This window comes from Bufo gargarizans, chromosome 1, assembly GCF_014858855.1.
Source record: "Bufo gargarizans isolate SCDJY-AF-19 chromosome 1, ASM1485885v1, whole genome shotgun sequence".
NCBI classification, from domain to species: domain Eukaryota; kingdom Metazoa; phylum Chordata; class Amphibia; order Anura; family Bufonidae; genus Bufo; species Bufo gargarizans.
The window spans coordinates 751460838-751484998 of NC_058080.1; the positions used below are offsets into that span (position 1 = coordinate 751460838).

The 24161-nt window shown below is 42.6% G+C and overlaps 2 protein-coding genes across 2 annotated transcripts in view; one reads left to right on the plus strand and one right to left on the minus strand.

Moving 5' to 3' along the window:
• LOC122925109 (zinc finger protein OZF-like) overlaps positions 1-4141 on the plus strand; it is a 161704-nt gene extending 157563 nt beyond the window's left edge. Inside the window, exon 4 of the mRNA XM_044276628.1 lies at positions 2496-4141. Coding sequence (XP_044132563.1) covers positions 2496-3991 — 1496 coding nt within the window. The 3' untranslated portion in view covers positions 3992-4141. The remainder of the gene's footprint in view (positions 1-2495) is intronic.
• The window catches only part of LOC122925098 (oocyte zinc finger protein XlCOF6-like), an 818943-nt gene that overhangs the window by 271240 nt on the left and 523542 nt on the right, over positions 1-24161 (minus strand). The gene's annotated exons all lie outside the window — the stretch shown is intronic.

Consider the following 24161-nt stretch of genomic DNA (forward strand, 5'->3'; position numbering starts at 1 on the left):
ATAATGACAAATTATTCCTTCACATAAAGAATTTTTCAAGCGTTGAACCAGCATTCCCAGTACAATGGCTCAATCACTACATTCGTCTACACGGGACGAATACTGTTCAACATGTGTCGTTGGCTTTTGAATTGTAACGATTATCTGCTCGTCTAAATGTGCCATTAGGCTGCGATATAAAGCAGTCAGACCAAGCAGTCTATAACCTAGTGCCCACTATAGAGCTCTCCAGGAACATGTCTTCTGAGGGGTCTCCTATAAGGGTCCTTTCCACCCCTTAGGCCTCCCTCTCTGAGCGGTGACAGGCTGATGTCTATAATCTAGTACACACTATACAGCTCTCCGCAACATGTTTTCTAGGAGGTCTCCTATAAGGGTCTATCAAGGGAACTTTTCAGCCCCTTATGCCACCATCTCTGAGGTCTCTTACTTCCCATCTGCCTGCAAGTATCGGATTTTGTCTGGCCAAATGCCAGCATTAATGCCAGAAGCAGGAAGGATCCCCACCAGGTCCTCCGGAGACCGTTGAGGTGTCACCACATATTGCTGCTTTCCGGAATGGATGGTAAGGCGTGGTGCACCCCAATGGGAAAAAAGTCCAGAGATTCAGGGTCTGCAGTTAACCTGTGTGATTCTTTACTCGAGGAATTCAGGTGCAAAACAATAGAGGCGAGGCATAAGGCTGGATTCTCCAGACTCCCTCCTAGCGGAAGAAGGGCTGTCCCTCTCTGTCTCTCAGAAGGCTAGTGCCCTGGTCACAGGGCTGGTGACCCATGGTCTGTGGCTCAGCATCTCCATCTCAGTGTCTTCTTCTGGTCACTCATGCAGACTAGCATTAATCTCCCCTTGAAGCACTGGTCCCTAACTACAGAACACTAGGGGCTCTGGCTGCTCTCCTTTATATACAGTTTATGGCTGAACTAGACCCTTCTAGTGGGAGGGGTGAAGTGGAGAAACTGAGCACAAACAGATACATTGTTACACTTTCCATCTGTCATAGACTTACATTAGAACTTCAATGATACCCAATAGCAATGACACAGCAGTTTTTCCAGACAAAAACACGTTTCCAGACATAACAACAGAGCTTAATCAGACTTTTAAAAGGTCAGTCTGTCTGGTTTTGGTGGTAATCAAGTCTGGCTTTTTCCCTCCAAAACATGTTCTTGTTTATACCCTATGGCAGCTGTGGAAAATGACCAGCTTCTCATTCAAAGTCCTAAAAGTCTCTCAGTATTTATTAACCCATAGTGCTATGCAAATACAATGCAAATGAGCAGGATAGATATCATATATAAAATGCAGTTGCACAGTATTAAACAGTATAAGTCAATTCTAGTTAACCCTTTCAAGTCAAATAAAGTGAGGAGTTTCTAACTTTGCATAGGGGAAACAGGTAAATGTCCACAAATGTCCAGACTTCAAAGTAGCCCTGCTCCAGGGCACTACATAATTATAGTCTTGGGGCTCCGTCATGGAAAGGCAGTAACCAGCTATCCCTGATATAATGAATGCCAGCATGCTGTTCCTCTGTCGGAGGAACCTGGTGGATGATTTTAATGCTAGTGTGAAACTAGCCTAATAAGTTGTGACTAGATATAAACTACTTAGGGCTGAACAATTAATCAAAATGAAAATCCAGACTCATGAACAGTCATGAACAGATGTGTCAGGCAGTTATTGGGAATGAACCAAATGTTCCCAATAGCTGCCAGTTGTCAGCAGAGATAAGGGCTGTATTTATATGCAGCAATTACATCTGCTGTATGGGGAAAAGCAATCGCTACAGCAATCCTATTCCTGTAGAAAATAATTATTTCTGGGCAGCAGATCCCTATTTCCATAGGCCAATCTGCTGCACAGAAACAATGATTATAGGTGCCCTCCAAAAGACATGGTCACCCAATGAACAAGTATTTGACCTAATCTTGCTCATGTTTGTTTCATTATGGAGAGTGCCTAGTACAGTGTTTCCCAACCAGTGTGCCTCCAGCTGTTGCAAAACTACAACTCCCAGCATGCCTGGACAGCCTTTGGCTGTGCGGGCATGCTGGGAGTTGTAGTTTTGCAACAGCTGGAGGCACACTGGTTGGGAAACACTGGCCTAGTATGTGTGAGGAGTTATCGTAGGGCAGACAACACTCACATGGGTTTCTGGGAAAGATAATCAAATTAGCTTTCATAAGCCTATCTGATGCCAGCAGATGTAAGATGTGCTAATTTTCATATATTTTTCCCAGAAAGAAGCACAAGCATGGCAATAGTTAAAAAAAATATTATTATGAAAAAGCACTCATTTTGATTTAGGTCATAATCGACCCAGTTAAGCAGTTTTTGGTACATTGTTTTTTAAGCCAAGACCAGGAGTGGATTCAAAGTGAATAGCCTATACCTATAGTTCAAGCGTTATCCACTTCCAGCTTAATAGGAATGTTATATGTTTTGTCTAATCTGTAGCTTGGGAAAAAAAAACATTATAATTTTTGTCTTAACAGATAATACCAGTAAGAATTCTGAGGAAAATGTCACGTTATCACTACATTATATTGTAGAAGATGAAGATATCATGCAGCGCTGTTCAGGAGAAAAACTCAATGTACATCCAGGACTTCACAGGAGAGATCTATCATATAATCACCCTAATCATGAGGAACATTCTCCTCACCAATCACAGAATGCTACCACAAGTACTGGTCAGAAAAGGGGTAAAAAGTGCATAAAAAGCCCAGGTCTTAATACACACAAAACAATTCACACAGAGGAGAAGCCATACTCTTGTTCAGAATGTGGGAAGTGCTTCACAGACAAATCAAATCTTGTTCAGCATGAGAGAAGTCATGCAGTGGAAAAGCCATATTCATGTTCCGAATGTGGGAAATGCTTTAGAAAGAAATCACATCTTGTTTCACATCAGAGACTTCACACAGGAGAGAAGCCATATTCGTGTTCAGAATGTGGGAAGCACTTTTCACAAAAATCTAATCTTGTTAAACATCAGAGATTTCACACAGGAGATAAGCCATATTCATGTTCAGAATGTGGGAAGCACTTTCCACATAAATCTGATCTTGTTAAACATATAAAAGTTCACACAGGAGAGAAGCCATATTCATGTTCAGAATGTAGGAAATGTTTTACACAAAAATCAAGTCTTGTTACGCATGAGAGAAGTCACACAGGAGAGAAACAATATTCATGTTCAGAATGTGGGAAATGCTTTAGAAAAAAATCGCATCTTGTTTCACATCAGAGACTTCACACCGGAGAGAAGCCATACTCCTGTTTAAAATGTGGGAAGTGCTTTACAGAAAAATCAAGTCTTGTTATACATGAAAGAAGTCACAGAGGAGAGAGACCATATTCATGTTCAGAATGTGGGAAATGTTTTACATACAAATCAAATTTTGTCACACACCAGAGAATTCACACGGGAGAGAAGCCATACTCCTGTTCAAAATGTGGAAAGTGCTTTACAGAAAAATCAACTGTTGTTAAACATGAGAGAAGTCACACAGGAGAGAGACCATATTCTTGTTCGGAATGTGAGAAATGTTTTACATATAAATCAAGTCTTGTCTCCCATAAGAAAATTCACACAGGAGAGAAGCCATTTTCATGTTCAGAATGTGGGAAATGTTTTACACGAAAATCAAATCTTGTTGTGCATGAGAGAATTCACACAGGACAGAAGCCATATTCATGTTCAGAATGTGGGAAATGTTTTACACAAACATCAGATCTTGTTAAACATGAGAGAGTTCACACAGGAGAGAAAGCATATTCATGCTCAGAATGTGGGAAGCACTTTTCATTCAAAACAGATCTTGTCAAACATGTGAGAATTCACACAGGAGAGAAGCCATATTCGTGTTTGGAATGTGGGAAGTGCTTTTCACAGAAATCAGATCTTGTTAAACATGCAAGAAGTCATATTCATGTTGAGAATGTGGGAAATACTTTCGGCATAAATGAGATTTTGTTAAAGATATGAAAATTCACACAGGAGAGAAGCCGTTGTTTAGAATGTAGGAAGTGTTTTTCATTAAATCAAGTCTTGAAACATATTTGAGAACTCACATAGGAGAGAAGATGTATTTTTGTTCAGAATGTAGGAAAAGCTTTAGGCTACTTTCACACTGGCGTTTTGGCTTTCCGTTTGTGAGATCTGTTCAGGGCTCTCACCGGCGATCCAATCTGTCAGTTTTGCCCTAATGCATTCTGAATGGAAAAGGATCCGCTCAGAATGCATTAGTTTGCCTCCTTAACGTCTCCATTCCGCTTTGGAGGTGGACACCAAAATGCTGCTTGCAGCGTTTTGGTGTCCGTCTGACGAAACTGAGCAAAAAGGATCCGTTCTGACACACAATGTAAGTCAATGGGGACGGATCCGTTTCTATGACACAGGATCCGTCTGTGCAGATCCATGACGGATCCTCACCAAATGCATGTGTGTGTGTGTGAAAGTAGCCTTACACAAAAGTTATATCTTGTTAAACATGAGAGAATTCACCCAGAAGGGAAACCATATTCATGTTCTGAATATGGGAAATGTTTTACACATAAATCAAATGTTTTTTTACATGAAAGAATTCACACAGGAGAAACAATTTTTTTCACATATTTTAACATATCAGGTTATTCATGGATCTTAAACAGCCAATAAGATGGTTTATTTTTTGGATGGAACTAGGTCGAAACAGTGAAGATGAATTGTCCCCACGAACCTTGCTTCTTATCACTGGATTCATATCTCCTCCCACACTGCAGGAGAATCCAAAGGGATCTGGGGAAAAGTAAAAATGCTCCATGTAATTGTTTTATACAACTACTCACAAAAAGTTAGGGACATTTGGCTTTCAGGTGAAATTTATGGAAAACATAAAAAGTTCACGCTACAGTGATATATCATAAAAGTAGGGCATTTAATGAGAAGCAGAAATTATGATTTCCTCATCCCAAACAATTGATTGAAACAAGAGGCAACACCAGCGGTGGGTATACCCCCATAAAAAAATGTCAATGTCTCAATAACGTGTCATTTGGCCTTGAGCATCAATTATAGCTTGACGTCTCATGCTGTTCACAAGTGAACTTATTGTCCACTGAGGTATGGTATCCCACTTTACTTGAAGGGCGACCCTCATATCATTGAGGTTTTGGGGTACAGAATTATGAGCCTCTCCGCGGCGACTCAGCTGATCCCATAGGTTTTCAATGGGATTCAGGTCTGGAGAAAGTGCAGGCCATTCCATTTGAGGTACCCCAGTCTTCAGCGGCCATTCCCTCATGATGTGACCTCGATTAGCTGGTACATTGTTGTCCATGAAGATGAAATTAGGCCTGTGTTGTTCATGCAGAGGCACAATGACTGGATTAATGATGTTATTTAATTAGTATGGGCTTGTCACTGGACCATTCACAAAGTGTAGGTCAATTTTGTATTGACTAGACACATCTGCCCACACTGTAACACCGCCACCATCAAAAGCTCATCTGGTAACAAAAGTGGCTGATGCATAGTGGTCTCCTTGACGTCTCCAACATCGTTGGCGGCCATCATTTCTGCTCAGCATGAATCAACTTTCATCAGTGAATAGCACTGAGGCCCTCTAGTCCCTCGTTCAGTGTAGATGCTCCCTAGCCCATTGAAGATGATGATGGCTTTGCCTGGTGGTGTGGTCAGGTACTATTACAGGTCATCTAGCATGCTGGCCACGCTGATGTAAACGGTTTTGAATGGTCTGACATGACACTTGGGTGCCTCCCACCATCCTTAAATGTCTCTGGAGCTGTTGACTTTTATCATCTGGTTTCATCAACATTGTAAAGAGCATGATGAGGAGGACTGTTTAACTACCAATTCTAATTGAACCAGGAAATTTATTGGGATTTATTCATGGATCAAACACCTGTTGTGAATTTTGCCGTTAAGCTCCTTGTTAGAGAACAGCAAGTTGTGCAAAAAGTACTAATACAATGAACAGATGGACATGTGCATTCAAAAGTTTACAGAAGGTCACATTAAGTTCATCTGTAAAGGTTAGAGTACCTTTAGGTTAATCCTGAAATTTCACCCACAAGCCAAATATCCCTAACTTTGTTAGTAGTGTACAGTCGTGGCCAAAAGTTTTGAGAATAACACAAATATTAGTTTTCACAAAGTTTGCTGCTAAACTGCTTTTAGATCTTTGTTTCAGTTGTTTCTGTGATGTAGTGAAATATAATTACACGCACTTCATACGTTTCAAAGGCTTTTATCGACAATTACATGACATTTATGCAGTCAGTATTTGCAGTGTTGGCCCTTCTTTTTCAGGACCTCTGCAATTCGACTGGGCATGCTCTCAATCAACTTCTGGGCCAATTGCTGATTGATAACAACCCATTCTTTCATAATCACTTCTTGGAGTTTGTCAGAATTAGTGGGTTTTTGTTTGTCCACCCGCCTCTTGAGGATTGACCACAAGTTCCCAATGGGATTAAGATCTGGGGAGTTTCCAGGCCATGGACCCAAAATGTCAAAGGTTTGGTCCCTGAGCCACTTAGTTATCACTTTTGCCTTTGGCACGGTGCTCCATCGTGCTGGAAAATGCATTGTGTTTCACCAAACTGTTGTTGGATTGTTGGAAGAAGTTGCTGTTGGAGGGTGTTTTGGTACCATTCTTTATTCGTGGCTTTGTTTTTGGGCAAAATTGTGAGTGAGCCCACTCCCTTGGATGACAAGCAACCCCACACATGAATGGTCTCAGGATGCTTTACTGTTGGCATGACACAAGACTGATGGTAGCGCTCACCTTTTCTTCTCCGGACAAGCCTTTTTCCTGATGCCCCAAACAATCGGAAAGAGGCTTCATCGGAGAATATGACTTTGCCCCAGTCCTCAGCAGTCCATTCACCATATTTTCTGCAGAAGATGAATCTGTCCCTGGTGTTTTTTTTGGAGAGAAGTGGCTTCTTTGCTGCCCTTCTTGACACCAGGCCATCTTCCAAAAGTCTTCGCCTCACTGTGCGTGCAGATGCGCTCACACCTGCCTGCTGCCATTCCTGAGCAAGCTCTGCACTGGTGGCACTCCGATCCCGCAGCTGAATCCTTTTTAGGAGACGATCCTGGCGCTTGCTGGACTTTCTTGGACGCCCTGAAGCCTTCTTGACAAGAATTGAACCTCTTTCCTTGAAGTTCTTGATGATCCTATAAATTGTTGATTGAGGTGCAATCTTAGTAGCCACAATATCCTTGCCTGTGAAGCCATTTTTATGCAACGCAATGATGGCTGCACGCGTTTCTTTGCGGGTCACCATGGTTAACAATGGAAGAACAATGATTTCAAGCATCACCCTCTTTTTAACAGGTCAAGTCTGCCATTTTAACCTAATCAGCCTGACATAATGATCTCCAGCCTTGTGCGCGTCAACATTCTCACCTGAGTTAACAAGACGATTACTGAAATGATCTCAGCAGGTCCTTTAATGACAGCAATGAAATGCAGTGGAAAGGTTTTTTTGGGATTAAGTTAATTTTCATGGCCAAGAAGGACTATGCAATTCATCTGATCACTCTTCATAACATTCTGGAGTATATGCAAATTGCTATTATAAAAACTTAAGCAGCAACTTTTCCAATTTCCAATATTTATGTAAATCTCAAAACTTTTGGCCACAACTGTATAATTGCAAATAAGGAACACAGTTATATCGCTATGTGGTCACAATATAGCCAAACAATATATCTCTATGTGATTCACAGAGTTTTTATTTCAGGTTGTATGATTGGATATAAAAGGTCCATTGATGTTACATGACGACTTCTAGGAAACATCTGATAAATCCTGGATAGAAAGATATATATTTTATTAATGACTTTATTTTAAATAATATAGTTAAAGGGTTATTCTCGTCATTTATGGCCTATCCAGAAGCCAAGAGCGGAGGCCTGGTTTATGGAAACATTACTGCAGTGAGCTTGGCTATTTCTTGTTACCAGTGCTTCTCTCAAAGCCTAGATACAGTGACAGGATCGGTGACCTCTGTTCTACTGATAGCTGGAAGTCCCAAAGAACACAAGATATGCCTTACGTGTCTCAGATGAGAATACCTGCATATAGTCTATGGGCGGTTGGGACATACTGTATCTGTGCACTGACATTTTTTAAAAAGACTGCAGCTGCTGGCTCGTAGAGCTGACTATCAGTGACTTGATTGGCTTTGTGTTTTCTTCTTTATGCATCAATAAACACAGAGAAAGGTGAAACCCAGATTCTACTGTGCACCATTTCTATGTGTGCTTATTGTCCCCCAGTTGATGATTCACTTCATCCTCGACAACTTTATTTCTACTACAGGAAACTATCATTAACCCTTTCATGACTAAGGGTCATTGATGCCCCGTGACCACTTCTAATTTAGCAAATCTGACGTGTCGCTTTATGTGGTAATACCTTTGGAATGCTTTTACTTATCCAAGATCCAGATTGTCTTCTCGTGACACATTGTACTTCATGACAGTCATAAATTTGAGTCAATATATTTCACCTTTATTTATTAAAAAGTCCCAAATTTACCAAAAATTTAGAAAAATTTGCAATTTTCAAAATTTCTATTGCTCTGCTTTTAAAACAGAAATAATACCTCATAAAATATTTATTACTTAACATTCCCCATTTGTAAATGTGCATTTTTTTTTTTTTTAGGACGTTAGAAGGCTTAGAATTTTGGAAGCAATTCTTAAAATTTGTGAGAAAATTTCCCAAACCTACTTTTTAAGGAACAGTTCAGTTCTGAAGTCACTTTGTGGGGCTTACATAGTAGAAACCCCCAATAAATGACCCCATTGCAGAAACTACACCCCCCAAGTTACTGAAAACTGATTTTAGAAACGTTGTCAACCCTTTAGGTGTTCCACAAGAATTAAAAGAAAATGGAGCTGAAATTTAAAAATTTCACTTTTTTGGCAGATTTTCCATTTTAATCAACTTCTTTCTTTAACACATTGAGGGTTAACAGCCAAACACAATTCTATATTTATTACCCTGATTCTGCGGTTTACAGAAACACCCCACATGTGATCGTAAACTGATGTAAAGGCACACGGCAGGGCGTAGAAGAAAAGCAGCGCCATATGGTTTGTGGAAGGCAGATTTTGCTGAACTGGTTTTTAGATGCCATGTCCCATTTGAAGCCCCCCTGATGCACCCTACAGTAGAAACTCCCAAAAAGTGACCCTATTTTGGAAACCAGGGGATAAGGTGCCAGTTTTATTGGTACTATTTTGGGGTACATATGATTTTTAATTGCTCTATATTACGTTTTTTGTGAGGCAAGGTAACCCAAAAATTGCTGTTTTGGCAAGTTTTTTTATTTTTTACAACATTCATCTGACAGGGTAGATCATGTGCTATTTTTATAGAGCAGGTTGTTACGGACGCGGTGATATCAAATATGTCTACTTTCTTTGTTTTAGTTTTACATAATAAAGCATTTTTTTAAAAACAATTGTTTTTGTGTCTCCATTTTCTGAATGCCTTATTTTTTTATTTTTCTGCCGATTGTCTTGTGCAGGGGCTCGTTTTTTGCTGAAAGTGTTGACGCTTTTATTGGTACCATTTTTGGGTACATATAATTTTTTGTTCATTCGTTATTACACTTTATGGGGCAAGGTGACAAAAAAATTGGTTGTTTTGGAACAGTTTTTATTTAATTATTTTTACAGCATTCATCTGAGGGGTTAGGTCATATGACATTTTTATAGAGCAGACCATTACAGATGTGGCAATACCTAATATTTACCTTACGTCCTAACCAGCAGCACAAGTGGGGAGTTCTCCCCTGAGAAACTAGTAGGACAGGTGGAATTTTTGATGACAATAAATTTCCTACCAAGCACTAATTAAATAATTAGTAAAAACCCACCCCTATAAAGGGCAGACTGCCCATAATCCAGTGCTTTTTTTCTCTGTCCCTGTGGACAGTAGGACGGGTCAGGCTGCTGCCTGTTACCTTAAAAAATTAGTTTTTTCTTATAGAGATATTTTCCTACCACATTAATCTGTTTGTTCTAGCTCCTGGCCAAGAGTCGTCCTCTCTAACTCCCGGTCCCTTCAGCCTTACTGTATCGCTGGTCTCGCGATCCGCCGCTCTGCTTCGCTCGCTGAACGGGAGGTAGCGGCGGTCCAGGCTGGAGGGGAGGAGCCTTTTGCGGCACTCTGTCCTACCTACGAGGCCGGCGTGGACCGCCGGCATCCCATTGCCGGCTCCTGCTGCACGGGGCTGCGCGGCCCGACAGGAAGTGCGTCATCGACGACTTCCGGTTCTCGCGCCGATTTTTTGTTTCCAAACGGAGGTGTATAACTGTACTGTGAGCCCCGGGGGCTACAGGATTTTTATATATATTTAATATATGTTTTTTTCAAACTAATATTCCTGGGCATTCAGGGAAAGATTTAGGTTTGAGGCGGGCCTATCGGGGGGGCCGAGCTAAGGTCAGTAGCTGTTGCCTCGTCTGAGACTGCAGACTTTGTATGTTCCCGCATCCTAAGAATTCAGACTGACCTGGAGGCCGGAGTGGCCAGAACGGACATTCTGGATCAGTTTAAGACCCTCCTGTTAGGAGCAGATTTTCTATGCGACACCTCTGCGCAGCATTTAAAGCTGACTGCGAAAAGTATGGCGCTTTCTTCTGCCAGCCGTAGACCCCTCTGGTTGCGACCTTGGGTCGCTGTTAACGCCTCCAAGTTTAATTTATGCGGCCTGCCCTATGAGCCAGGAAGGCTATTTGGTTCTGAGCTGGACACTCTCATGGAGAGTTTGGCAGACAAAAAAGGGAAGAATCTCCCTCAACAGTTATGCACATGGGAAGGAATAATGCAAGTCACCCGTACTTATTAAACGGTAAAACACTCAGTAACACTGACATGGAAAAAGATCTAGGAATTTTAATAAACAGCAAACTAAGCTGCAAAAAACTGTGTCAGGCAGCTGCTGACAAGGCCAATAAGATAATGGGTTGCATCAAAAGGGGCATAGATGCCCGTGATGAGAACATAGTCCTACCACTTTACAAATCATTAGTCAGACCACACATGGAGTACTGTGTACAGTTCTGGGCTCCAGTGAACAAAGCAGACATAGCAGAGCTGAAGAGGGTCCAGAGGAGGGCAACTAAAGTAATAACTGGAATGGGGCAACTACAGTACCCTGAAAGATTATCAAAATTAGGGTTATTCACTTTAGAAAAAAGATGACTGAGAGGAGATCTAATTAATATGTATAAATATATCAGGGGTCAGTACAGAGATCTATCCCATCATCTATTCATTCCCAGGACGGTGACTGTGACGAGGGGACATCCTCTGCGTCTGGAGGAAAGAAGGTTTGTACACAAACATAGAAGAGGATTCTTTACGGTAAGAGCAGTGAGACTATGGAACTCTCTGCCTGAGGAGGTGGTGATGGTGAGTACAATAAAGGAATTCAAGAGGGGCCTGGATGTATTTCTGGAGCGTAATAATATTACAGGCTATAGCTACTAGAGAGAGATCGTTGATCCAGGGATTTATTCTGATTGCCTGATTGGAGTCGGGAAGGAATTTTTATTCCCCTAAAGTTAGGAAAATTGGCTTCTACCTCACAGGGTTTTTTTGCCTTCCTCTGGATCAACTTGCAGGATGACAGGCCGAACTGGATGGACAAATGTCTTTTTTCGGCCTTATGTACTATGTTACTATGTAACAGTCCTTTCACGGCCGCAGCAGGTCCAGAAACACAAGACCCCAGGGCCTCTCTAGATCCCAAAGACGTCAGGGGTCCTCCAGACGCGGACGCGGTGTGGTCGGGGCCGAGATCGCAAGGTGGACCTATGACTCTCCCGCTAACCTTCCCCCTTCCCCTACAGACCCTCCATGCGATGCACAACTTCCAAGTGTTCCTCCGGTCGGAGGTCGTTTAAGTTTTTTTCAGCAGGCCTGGCTGCAAGAAATTCCGGATCATTGGGTCCTAAATATAATTTTGTCTGGCTACACGATAGATTTCGTGTCTCCCCCTCAGGAGAAATTTGTGTTAACCCGGCCTCTACCTCAAATCAAACAAAAGATCCTGGAGGACGAGGTCCTCCTTTACCTTCACAAAAGAGCCCTAGAGGAGGTTCCCTCCCACGAACGAGGGCGAGGGGTGTATTCCTCCATATTTCTAGTCCCAAAGCCTTCCGGAGACTGGCGCATGATAACAGATCTGCGCTACATAAATCGCTTCATAAGGCAGAAGCGCTTCAGAATGGAGACCATCCACTCCTTAATCAATATTCTAAATCCCGGAGACCTCATGGTCACCATAGATCTAAAGGACGCTTATCTTCATGTCCCTATTCATCCAACTCACCGAAAGTTCCTAAGAGTTGCTGTCTCTATAAAGGGTGTGGTAAAGCATTACCAGTTTGCTGTTCTACCCTTTGGCATCTCTTCCGCTCCCCACACCTTTACCAAGGTTGTGGCTCCAGTTGTTGCCAATCTCAGGCTTCAAGGGCTAGAAATTGTACCATATCTAGACGACTGGCTTTTAAAAGCTGCCTTTCTAGACGTTCTTCAAACCCATCTTCATCTGGATCTTCAGACTCTAGGCTGTTAGGCTGGTTGATAAACTGGGAAAAGTCCCAGATCCTGCCTTCCACTTCCAAGGTATTCCTGGGGTTTATAGTGGATTCTCAAGCAATGACTCTCTCTCTCCCCAGAGAGGAAAGATCGAGTCATAAGAGCCGCTCAGTTTCTCATGGTACCTCGTTGAGTGTCCATGAAGATTTTGGGCCACATGTCAGCATCTGCAGAAGCAGTTTTTTGGGGCCCTTTGGCACCTCCGTCCACTTCAAGAAGAAGTGTTAGCAGTCTGGAACCACAACCCCATGGGGTTGGACAAGACTCACTCCCTGTCTGTCAAAGTCCGGTCCTCACTCAAATGGTGGAGGAACCTATCAGATGGGAGGTCCTTGATTCAACCTTGTTGGATCACGTTGACTACAGTCGCCTCCCTTCTAGGTTGGGGAGCCCATCTGGAAGACAGTCCAATACAGGGTATTTGGACTCCACAGGAGAGGCTTCTCTTGTCCAATATGAGAGAACTAAGAGCCGTACGTCTAGCTCTTTATTATTTTGCTCCTCTCATCCGCGGGAAGGCGGTGAGAGTCCATTCGGACAGCACAACTGTGGTCGCTTATATCAACAGACAGGGAGGTACGAGATCTCGACCTCTTCTCCAGGAAGTTGGTCTAATCCTCTCTTGGGCAGAGCTCAGTCTATCCCACCTTTTCGCGGTTCACATCAGGGGAGATCTCAACATAGTTGCGGATCGACTCATTCGGGGTCTACCAGTTCCAGGTGAATGGTCACTGAACAGAGACATCTTCTCCCAGATCACGCTACATTGGGGCACTCCAGAAATCGACTTAATGGCGACCTGATTGAACGCGAAGGTGGACAAGTTCTACTCCCTCTAAAAGGAGGACAACCCTCTGGCGATAGACACTCTGTCCATTCCATGGAGTTTCAGGCTGGCAAAGCACTGTGTAGTCAGTGCTACACTTACACTAAGGCTGATCAGACCCTCATACATGGCAGCCTGAAACCTTTGTAAGGGGTCCGGTTGCCATGGCAACTATCTAGCCGCTACCATTGCAGCAGCAGAGGCCCGATGCAAGAGAGAGGGAGCTCCCTCCCTCTCAACCCCATGGATGCCACGGGCGGCTGCTGATCGCGGCATCTATGGGGTTAAACGGCCTAGATCGGTGCCAGCACCAATTTCGCAAGTAACAGCTAACATAGAAGCATAGAATGTGTCGGCAGATAAGAACCATTTGGCCCATCTAGTCTGCCCAATATGCTGAATACTATGAATAGCCCTTGGCCCTATCTTATATGAAGGATGGCCTTATGCCTATCCCATGCATGCTTAAACTCCTTCACTGTATTTGCAGCTGCCACTTCTGCAGGAAGGCTATCCCATGCATCCACTACTCTCTCAGTAAAGTAATACTTCCTGATATTACTTTTAAACCTTGGCCCCTCTAATTTAAAACTATGTCCTCTTGTAGCAGTTTTTCTTCTTTTAAATATTCTTTCCTCTTTTACCTTGTTGATTCCCTTTATGTATTTAGCAGTTTCTATCATATCCCTTCTGTCTCATCTTTCTTCCAAGCTATACATGTTAAGGTCCTTTAATCTTTCCTGGTAAGTTTTGTCCTGCAATCCATGTACCAGTTTAGTAGCTCTTCTCTGAACTCTTTCCAAAGTATCAATATCCTTCTGGAGATATGGTCTCCAGTACTGAGCACAATACTCCAAATAAGGTCTCACTAGTGCTCTGTAGAGCGGCATGAGGACCTCCCTCTTTCTACTGGTAATGCCTCTCCCTAAACACCCAAGCATTCTGCTAGCATTTCCTGCTGCTCTATGACATTGTCTGCCTACCTTTAAGTCTTCTGAAATAATGACCCCAAAATCCCTTTCCTCAGATACTGTGGTGAGGACTGTATCACTGATTTTATATTCTGCTCTTGGGTTTTACGCCCCAGGTGCATTATCTTGCACTTATCAACATTAAATTTTAGTTGCCAGATTTTTGACCATTCCTCTAGTTTTCCTAAATCCTTTTCCATTTGGTGTATCCCTCCAGGAACATCAACCCTGTTACAAATTTTTGTGTTATCAGCAAAAAGACACACCTTACCATCGAGGCCTTCTGCAATTTCGCTGATAAAGATATTAAACAATATGGGTCCCAGAACAGATCCCTGAGGTACCCCACTGGTAACAAGACCATGGTCTGAATATACTCCATTGACTACAACCTTCTGTTGTCTGTCCCTCAGCCACTGCCTAATCCATTCACTAATATGGGACTCCAAGCACAAAGACTCTAATTTATTGATAAGCCTTCTATGTGGGACAGTATCAAAAGCCTTACTAAAGTCCAGGTAAGCTATTTCCACCTCCGCCATCTATTATTTTAGTCACCCAATAAAAAAAATCTATAAGATTAGTTTGACATGATCTCCCCGAAGTAAACCCATGTTGTTTTTTATCTTTCAATCCATGGGATTTTAGATGTTCCACAATCCTCTCCTTAAGTATGGTTTCCATTAATTTCCCCACTATTGATGTCAGGCTTACTGGCCTATAGTTGCCCGATTCCTCCCTACTACCTTTCTTGTGAATGGGCACAACATTTGCTAATTTCCAATCTTCTGGGACGACTCCTGTTGCCAGTGATTGGTTAAATAAATCTGTTAATGGTTTTGCTAGTTCACCGCTGAGCTCTTTTAATAGCTTTGGGTGTATCCCATCAGGCCCCTGTGACTTATGGCAGGCCCCTCTGCTGGTGGCAGCAGCTCCGTTTCTGAGCCATTGCCATTAATGCTGGTGCAGAGGAACAGGGGGAATCAGGAGAATGGGGGAAATAGTGGCATCTTGGGGCACTGGGGGGGCACTAAAATTCACTGGGGCACAAAAATCATCAGGGATACGGTGGCACACAGGGGGTCTTAGGCTACTTTCACACCTGCGTTAGGTGCGGATCCGTCTGGTATCTGCACAGATGGATCCGCACCTATAATGCAAACGTTTGTATCCGTTCAGAACGGATCCGTTTGCATTACCATGAACAAAAAAATATATATATATATTTTTTTTATGATAATGCAAACGGATCCGTTTTTACTTACACTGAAAGTCAATGGGAGGCAGATCCGTTTTCAATTGCACCATATTGTAAGTCAGGACGGATCCGTTTGGCTCTGCATCGTCAGGCGGACATCAAAACGCTGCAAGCAGCGTTTTGGTGTCCGCCTCGAGAGCAGAATGGAGGCTGATCGGAGGCAAACTGATGCATTCTGAACGGATCCTTATCCATTCAGAATGCTTTGGGGCTAAACTGATCCGTTTTGGGCCAAGTGTGAGAGCCCTGAATCGGATCTCTCAAGCGGACCCAGAAATGCCAGTGTGAAAGTAGCCTTACCTGATTTCAGGCTGTGATCTCCAGAGTGGAGATCACAGCCTGAAACCGGCATTTTTACATTGCCGCACTCCGATTGGTTAGTTTGCATGGACTAACCAATCAGAGCGATCGTCGGCACCACTCTGATTGGTTCCTTGCAGCAGTGCAGGGACAGAAGCTTTAATCCAAGCGATTTGCAGCGCTTGGATTAAAGAGCTGCCATGACGTTTATACCCTGTGTATGTGCAGATAGCATGTATATAGCCCTATGGCAGTCGTGTAGGGGTTGATGTCTGAGATCCCCATCCTGCCTGCCTTGACTGAAGCAGGAGGGGAGCTCCGAGAGGAAAGGATATAAAAACCATGTTGAGTAAGCCTTTGTCTTACTGATCCGCCTCTCTTCCCTATTCGAGTTCTCTTTTCAGTTTGGGTAGGAAACAGGAAATCTCTGAGAACTTGTAAAGGTTCTTCATCTTAACATTGTTAGTCATGTGATGTCATTGTCAGATCACAGTCTATGTGTGTGAAAGGAGAGTGAGTGATAGGAGCACTTCTGTTGTGATTCCAAGACATGGAAAACCAGAATAAAGCATGAGATAGCAGCGCCAAATGGCAATCCTCAGGTGTTCTCTCCGGCCACTGATCCCTGGATCCACTGGAAATAGATCAGAAATTGGTCCTTGCAGAAGTGACGGTTATCCACTCTCGCCCACAAGTTGGAATAGAGATCTTTTGAGACTGATTTTTGACCCAGTGAGGTGCAAACAGCCATGAGCAAGAATGTAGTATAGACAGGATTCTATGCGAGGGTGTCATGTAGGTAGTAAACAGTGCGTCCCCAGTCTCTACCAAACCACTGTCCTTACCTACTTAGACGATCCACCATGAATGGTGGCCACCAACTGGTCGACGGTCCCTCTACTGACTAAGTGCACAGGATCTAAGATGGGTAAACAGACAAACACAGAATCAAACTTAAACAAAGTCAAAAACCAGGAGATCATGCCAGCAGACATAGTCAAATAACAGGCAGCAGCAAAGTCAGCAAGTCAAAACACAGCAGCAGGTCTGAGATCAGACATCTAAAGTGAAACCAAGTGAGTGGGAAAGAAACTTTCTTTATACACTTTTATACAAATTACATTTTTGCAAGCACTGAGGAATTGCCCCCTGTATTTTCTAGGAATTAGTTTCTATTTGCTGTTTGCAATTGTGCCCCTCAGTGCGTTATAGCCGTGTTACTAAACACATTGCCACAAAATAAGAGGTGGATACAGCAGCAAAGTTGCATTTCACATCCGTAACGCAAATTATAAGTGTTAGGACTTGTTAACATCACCGTTATGCATTCCTTATTGCTGTCCTATATACATGGTTATAACGGAAAATAACGGAATCCATATGCTGGACGGAAAACAAAGTCCTGTTGATGCTTGCCCAGAGACTTCTGTTATGATGGATCAAAATAGAATGCCTCTTAACCCCTTCACTACCGAGCCACTTTTCACCTTAAATCCCAGGCCGACTTTTGCAAAACTGACACGTGTCACTTTATGTGGTGATAACCTTCAAACGCTTTTACTTAACCAAGCTATTCTCAGATGGGATGAGATTGTTTTCTCGTCACATATTGTACTTAATGACAGTGGTAAATTTGAGTCAAAATATTTCATTTTTATTTATAAAAAAATAAAAATTTTACCCAAAATTAGCAATTTCTTTGCTTTTAAAACAGAGAGTGATACCTCCTAAAATAGTTATTACTTTACATTTCCCATATGTTTACTTCATGTTTGGATCATTTTGTAAATTAAATTTTCTTTTTTTGGGGACGTTAGAAGGCTTAGAAGTTTAGAAGCAAATCTTGAAATTTTTCAGAAAATGCATTTTTTGGGCTACTTTCACGCTAGCGACACGGACCTCCGACAGGCTGTTCCGTCGGGTGAACAGCCTGTCGGATCCTTTCTGCTGCTAGTGACCGTGTGCCCCCGGACTGCCGCTCTGTCCCCATAAACTATAATAGGGGTGGTGCAGAGTTCCCGGCGAGGCACGGCAGCGCACGATGAGAGGCTGCCAGAATAAATGTCGGACATGTCGTAGTTTTATTCCGGCAGCCTCTCGCCGTGCGCTGCCGTGCCTCCGCTGGGACACCGCCCCGTTATAGTCAATGGGGACGGAGCGGAAGTCCGGGGGCACACGGTCACTAGCGGCAGGACGGATCCGACAGGCTGTTCACCCGATGGAACAGCCTGCCGGAGGTCCGTTCCGCTAGCGTGAAAGTGGCGTAAAGGACCAGTTCAGATCTGAAGTCACTTTGTGAGGCTTTACATAATTGAAGCCACCCTTAAATGGCCCCATTTTAGAAACTACACCCCTCAAGGTATTCAAAACTGATTTTACAAACAACAATTAAAGGAAAATGTAGATGACATTTCAGAATTTTACTTTTTGGGCAGATTTTCATTCATTTTTTCCAGTAACAAAGCAAGAGTTAACAGCCAAACAAAACTCCATATTAATTGCCCTGATTATGTAGTTTACAGAAACACCCCATATGTGGTCGTAAACTGCTGTACGGGCACACGGCAGGGCGCAGAAGGAAAGGAACGCCATACGGTTTTTAGAGGGCAGATTTAACTGGGATAATTTTAAGCTGCCATGTCACATTTGATGACCCCCTGATGCACCCCTAGAGTAGAAACTCCAAAAAAATACCCCATTTTGGAAACTACAGGATAAGGTGGTAGTTTTGATGGTACTATTTTAGGGCACATATGATTTTTGGTTGCTCTATATTACACTTTTTGTGAGGCAAGGTAACAGATTGTCTTAGGTTGGGGCTCATTTTTTGTGGGATGAGGTGACGGTTAGATTGGTTCTATTTTGGGGGACCTACACCTTATTGATTGCTTGGTGTTGCACTTTTAGTGATGTAAGGTGACAAAAAAAGTTTTTGGGCACAGTTTTTATTAAAATTTTTTGACGCTGTTCACCTGAAGGGTTAGGTCATGTGATATTTTTATAGAGCCGGTCGATGAGGATGCGGCGATACCTAATATGTCTACTTTTCTTTTTTTCCCTTTTTTCCAATTTTTTTTTTTACTTTATTTTATTTTGGGAAAAGGACGCTTTTTTTTTTACTTGAAACTTAAAAAATTTAGTAACTATTTTTTTGTGAATAACTATAAGTTACTGATTAGGGAGGTCAGACCTGATATGAATCTGCGCTCGAGATTACCAAAAGTGAAGGCATATATCAGGAAGTGGGTAATCTTAAAATATAACATTTAATAATTTTGCGGATAAAAAACGAGAAAATCCTAAATAAAGTGTGCAAAGACAAACCTTGGGATAAAGGGTAATGCAGCCCTACGTAATACAAGAATAATTATCCCAAATGAAAATACATAAATATATTGAAAATATAGTGCACGGCGGCACTAGTAACCAGTAGGTCCTACCGGTACCACAGGACAGGAGTCGGATCGTTCACCACCGACTGTACTCCAATAGAGATTTCTCCATAGATGTAGAACAATGAAGAAGTTATAACAGGCAGTGATACACAGTTGTGTAGGGTCCCTGTACAGGCCCTATGGCTGGCTAGCAAAGTGGCCCTAATACTAGATAAAGGTAGCAGCCTCACCACAGGGCACTAGTCCTAACAAGGACGACCCCGTCCAGAACCTGTCTCTGAAGATCTAAATACTGTATGTCCCTAAAAATGTATGAAGCGCTCCCTACACGCATGTTTCACTGCCAGGACAATAAAGCAGTTCATCAGGGGAGATGAGGGAAAAGTACTGGGGATCAATCTTTCGATAAGCTATTGATCCCTAGACACCAGCCAGGCTTGGGAAGTCGGCCAGTTACAAGGGTATGTCCAGATAGTGGAACCCTCCAGGGGCGGTCTCTAGATGGAGAGATAGTGGAACATGCAGATTCCAGATAGGTAAATCTGCACATGGGACGCCAATTTGACTGGCGTTCCCACCACTTTTAAATATTCACCTGATTGCCGCTTCCGCCGCCCACAATATGCAGGGCCAATGAGCGCATCCGCGCGCCTGCACGTCAGCGCCGCGCATGCGCTCATTACAGAACCGAAGACGAGGTATGGAGCGCAAGGAAGTGCCTAGGATGCCGGCTCTTTCCTGCGCATGCGCGGTATCGCTTAGTCTCGCGATACCGCTCCTGCCAGCCGTAATAACAGCGGCACTAGAAGCAAGGTGGTACACCTATTGCTTATATACGCTCGCAAGTGGTGAGGCGATCGGAACTCTCATCACCACCGGAGTGTTTTGGCAACCAATCGGACCATCAGTAGAAACGGTATTAAGGCTGCTTGTCATGTATAAGACAAGGGTAGACATCTGGACAATGACTAAAGCACATACTATGGTTTTTAACTATTTAGCATATAGGTGTCAAAAACAAAAATAAAATTGAGAGACAGGAAGAAAATTATCAATAAACAGGCAGTGCTTGGACAGTAATTGCTTCACAAGAAACAACTATAATTCAATTGTTCATTTAAGCCTGTCGGCGTGACTGTCCGTAAAAGAAAGATCCAGCGTGCCTCACGCTGCAGTAGGATCTTGTCCCAGTCACCTCCACGTTTGGGGTGACTGCTTCGATACCAATTACTTTGATAACCCTGGGGTCACCTTGGTGAAAATCACATACGTGACGAGCCACAGCCGTGTCTCGACGTTTCTCTATGTCAAGAAGGTGTTCTCCCACACGCCTACGGAGCTCATGTTTGGTTTTGCCAATATATTCTTTTTCACAAATACATGTGATTTTGTGTATGACGCCTACGGTTCTACATGAGATAAAATCTCTAATGTCAAAGTTGCGTCTGAGATTGCTACTGAAAAAGGTCTTCCCTGTGGTGACATTGTCGAACTCCACACAGCCGCTGCACCTGAAACAACCAATAGGGCGGCGACTAAGCCAAGTGTCAGGTGCAGTGGGTGGTGAAAAGTGACTATGCACTAACAAGTCCTTGAGGCTCTTGCCTCGCCTGTATGTCACCTGTGGATAGTCATGTAGAACATCACACACATCTGGGTCCATCAGGAGAATGGGCCAATGGCGATCAAGAATCTCTCTTGACTTCTTAACTGAACCATCGAATGTGGTGATCCGATTCCTGTCCCGTGGTAACGGTAGGACCTACTGGTTACTAGTGCCGCCGTGCACTATATTTTCAATATATTTATGTATTTTCATTTGGGATAATTATTCTTGTATTACGTAGGGCTCTATTACCCTTTATCCCAAGGTTTGTCTTTGCACACTTTATTTAGGATTTTCTTGTTTTTTATCCGCAAAATTATTAAATGTTATATTTTAAGATTACCCACTATTTTTTTGTAACTTTTTTTTTGTCCCACTCTGGGACTTCAACTTTTGGGGGTATGATCCCCTTTACAATGCATCTTCAATACTTCTGTATTGTAATGCATTGGCTATAAGTGTATTACACACTGTAATACAGGAAGCTGAATCTCACAGGCTGTCACAGAATGCAGCCACGATGCCTAAGGAAGGCATTGGGCTGCCTTTCCTGCCATTGGGTCCCCGTCACAGCAGGATCCCGCACATGCTGGGGTCAGCTCTGACCGCGGCAGTCGAGGTTTAATGCGCCGGCATCAGTGTTTTCACCGTTGTCGGCGATTACAGCAGGGGTCCGGCTATCAGTGACTGCTGGAGGCCTGCCGCTGATCTGGTGGGCACAGCTCCTGCACCCACCCGATCAGACCACCGTACATGTACGGCGCTGGTATTTGTGTCCCGCATTTCTGCGCCGTACATGTACAGAGCTGGTATCCTACTGGTTAAAGATAAAATCCCTGACTTATCACTTGTGATTTATCCAGTCTAGTTTTTAAGATATCCTTGATTCTGTTAGTATCTATCTACACTATTTTCAAGTAAATTTAACTTGCCTTAAATGATGAAAGAAAGTCCCTACAATATATTCGACCTATACACTATAAAAATTTGGTATTTAGATTTAGTGAATGACAATAGTCCTATGAATATTAGAACAGTTCCTTCAGTACAGTGGGCATTGACCCACTTAAACTGAGAGAGGCAGGGCTCAGTTATTTTCATTAATAACCGGGATCCAATTTGTCCTCAGAAATAATACTATGACCTAAATATCTTTCTTTCTGTCTTTCTATTCCCACCGACCTATTTCCTAATAATGATAAAGGAATTACCTCCTAACAACACAAGGTAATTACAACCTGATTTCTCCAATAAATTAAGGGTTTATGGAAAACTTGGTCACTCACAGATCTGAGATATATTTGATCTGAAGGCTCCTCAATCAAGGTTATAGTACAAATACACTTTTCATAACATTTATTACCCGATGGTAGACACTTTGACATGGGATGGGTGTTATTATTTGGGAAATGTGCCTGGATGTTTTTTTCTTACAGTATTCTTCAGTCCAAACAATGACCTCAGACCACACTAATTGAACCCCTTTATTCATTCAGAGTTTTATTTATTGAACCCTCATACATTCAACACAAATAATTCAAGGAGTTTCATATGTATACACAAAACATATATTTTATGGCCAAGTGGGCTGACTCAAAGAGTTGTGAGCTTTCCAAAACGTTACCCTCCCGGGACTGTAATGTTCACCGCGCTCTGGACTCCCAGAGCCCCTAGTCTAAATACAGTCCTCAGACAGTAATGTCGCTCACCCGAGGTGACCACAACTGGTAGTTGTAAGAGACTGTCTTAACTCTTACTTTTGCACCACTTAGACACAAAATAGACAACTTAAATACAGTATAAACAAAATAAACTATGTACATAAAGATACTTAGTTAGACAATAGTCCCTACCTACCAGGTACCTATCATCTTTTACATGCACATGGAGTTATTTATTCCTGTAGCCTTCTCACACAGGCTATGGCCTTTACCCCCTTGAGAATCATATCTCAAGTGCTCAGGACTCTACTCTTGAGTTTCCGTCTTCAATAAATCTAATCTTCCTAAAACCCCAAGACCCCGTCTTGTATTGGTAACCACAGTGATAACTATATATACTAACAGAAATAGTTACTGTCTTACCTATATTTAGAGGATACCGGATTCTCTATTCTCTATACTATGTTCTTTGAATTTGTCACTCTCCCTCGTCCTTCTGCCTGCTGGCCTCTGTTTAACAGCAATTCAGCCGGTGGTATTTCCAATCAGGGAGTCAGGCGACTCCCCGCCGTCGACGGTGTTCAGCCACGAATGAACTGAGGTTTTAGGAGATTTTGGATTCCGACTCGAAGGGCCAACTTTGTTCAAATAATTTTCTTTACCAAGTAAGGATCACGATGTCATCTGAATTTAAGGTTAAAGGAGGTATTTTCTCTTTGTTCTTATATAAGAAGAGACAAACACACTGTATGGAAGTGCAGCAGATTGTCTGCGGTATATTGTCAGAGCTGAGTTTATATAGACAATATTGAGGCATAATTAAAACTGGTTTGAACTAGTTTTAACAACATATTCACAGTTAGAAAGACACATGGAAAATATTCCAGACATTAAGGATAATTTATCAAAAAGTGCCTGAGAACAAGATCTGTTCCAGCTGCCCACTGTTATGCTTATCTCTAGTTTCAAGGCGTCAATTATCTATGTCTCCAGGGCCCCTGACCACTTTATTGCATAGACAAGGCCCCTGCACATACATCAAGTAATTACAATAAAGTATATTCTAGAAAACACTGAGTAAATTTTAAATTTTCCCCAACACAAAGCCAATAAGATCCCATTGACTATAATGGGGTCCATTCGGTTTCCATAAGGGAGCCTTCTTTTATAGCAGAGAAAAAAGTCCCCCATGCAGAACTTTTCTCTCTGCTGTTTTTGATGGAATCTGTGACAAAGGCCCCGAAAGGAGCCTCCACTGCAGCTGTGAATAAACCCTAAGCCGTCATCTCTGTGCATGACTCTTGGTGTCTTTCACCATCATCACCTGGAAATGCATGAAACTATCAAGATTGTCTTTAGCTGTTACTTTAGAATAGATAGCAAAATGTTGGCACAAAGCAGGAATATCAGTGAGATGTACAAACTAAAGTCGAACGAACATTCAAAGGGTGGAGTTTGCTTAAAAAGGTTATCCAGTGATAAATATTGATGACCTATCCCCAGGAT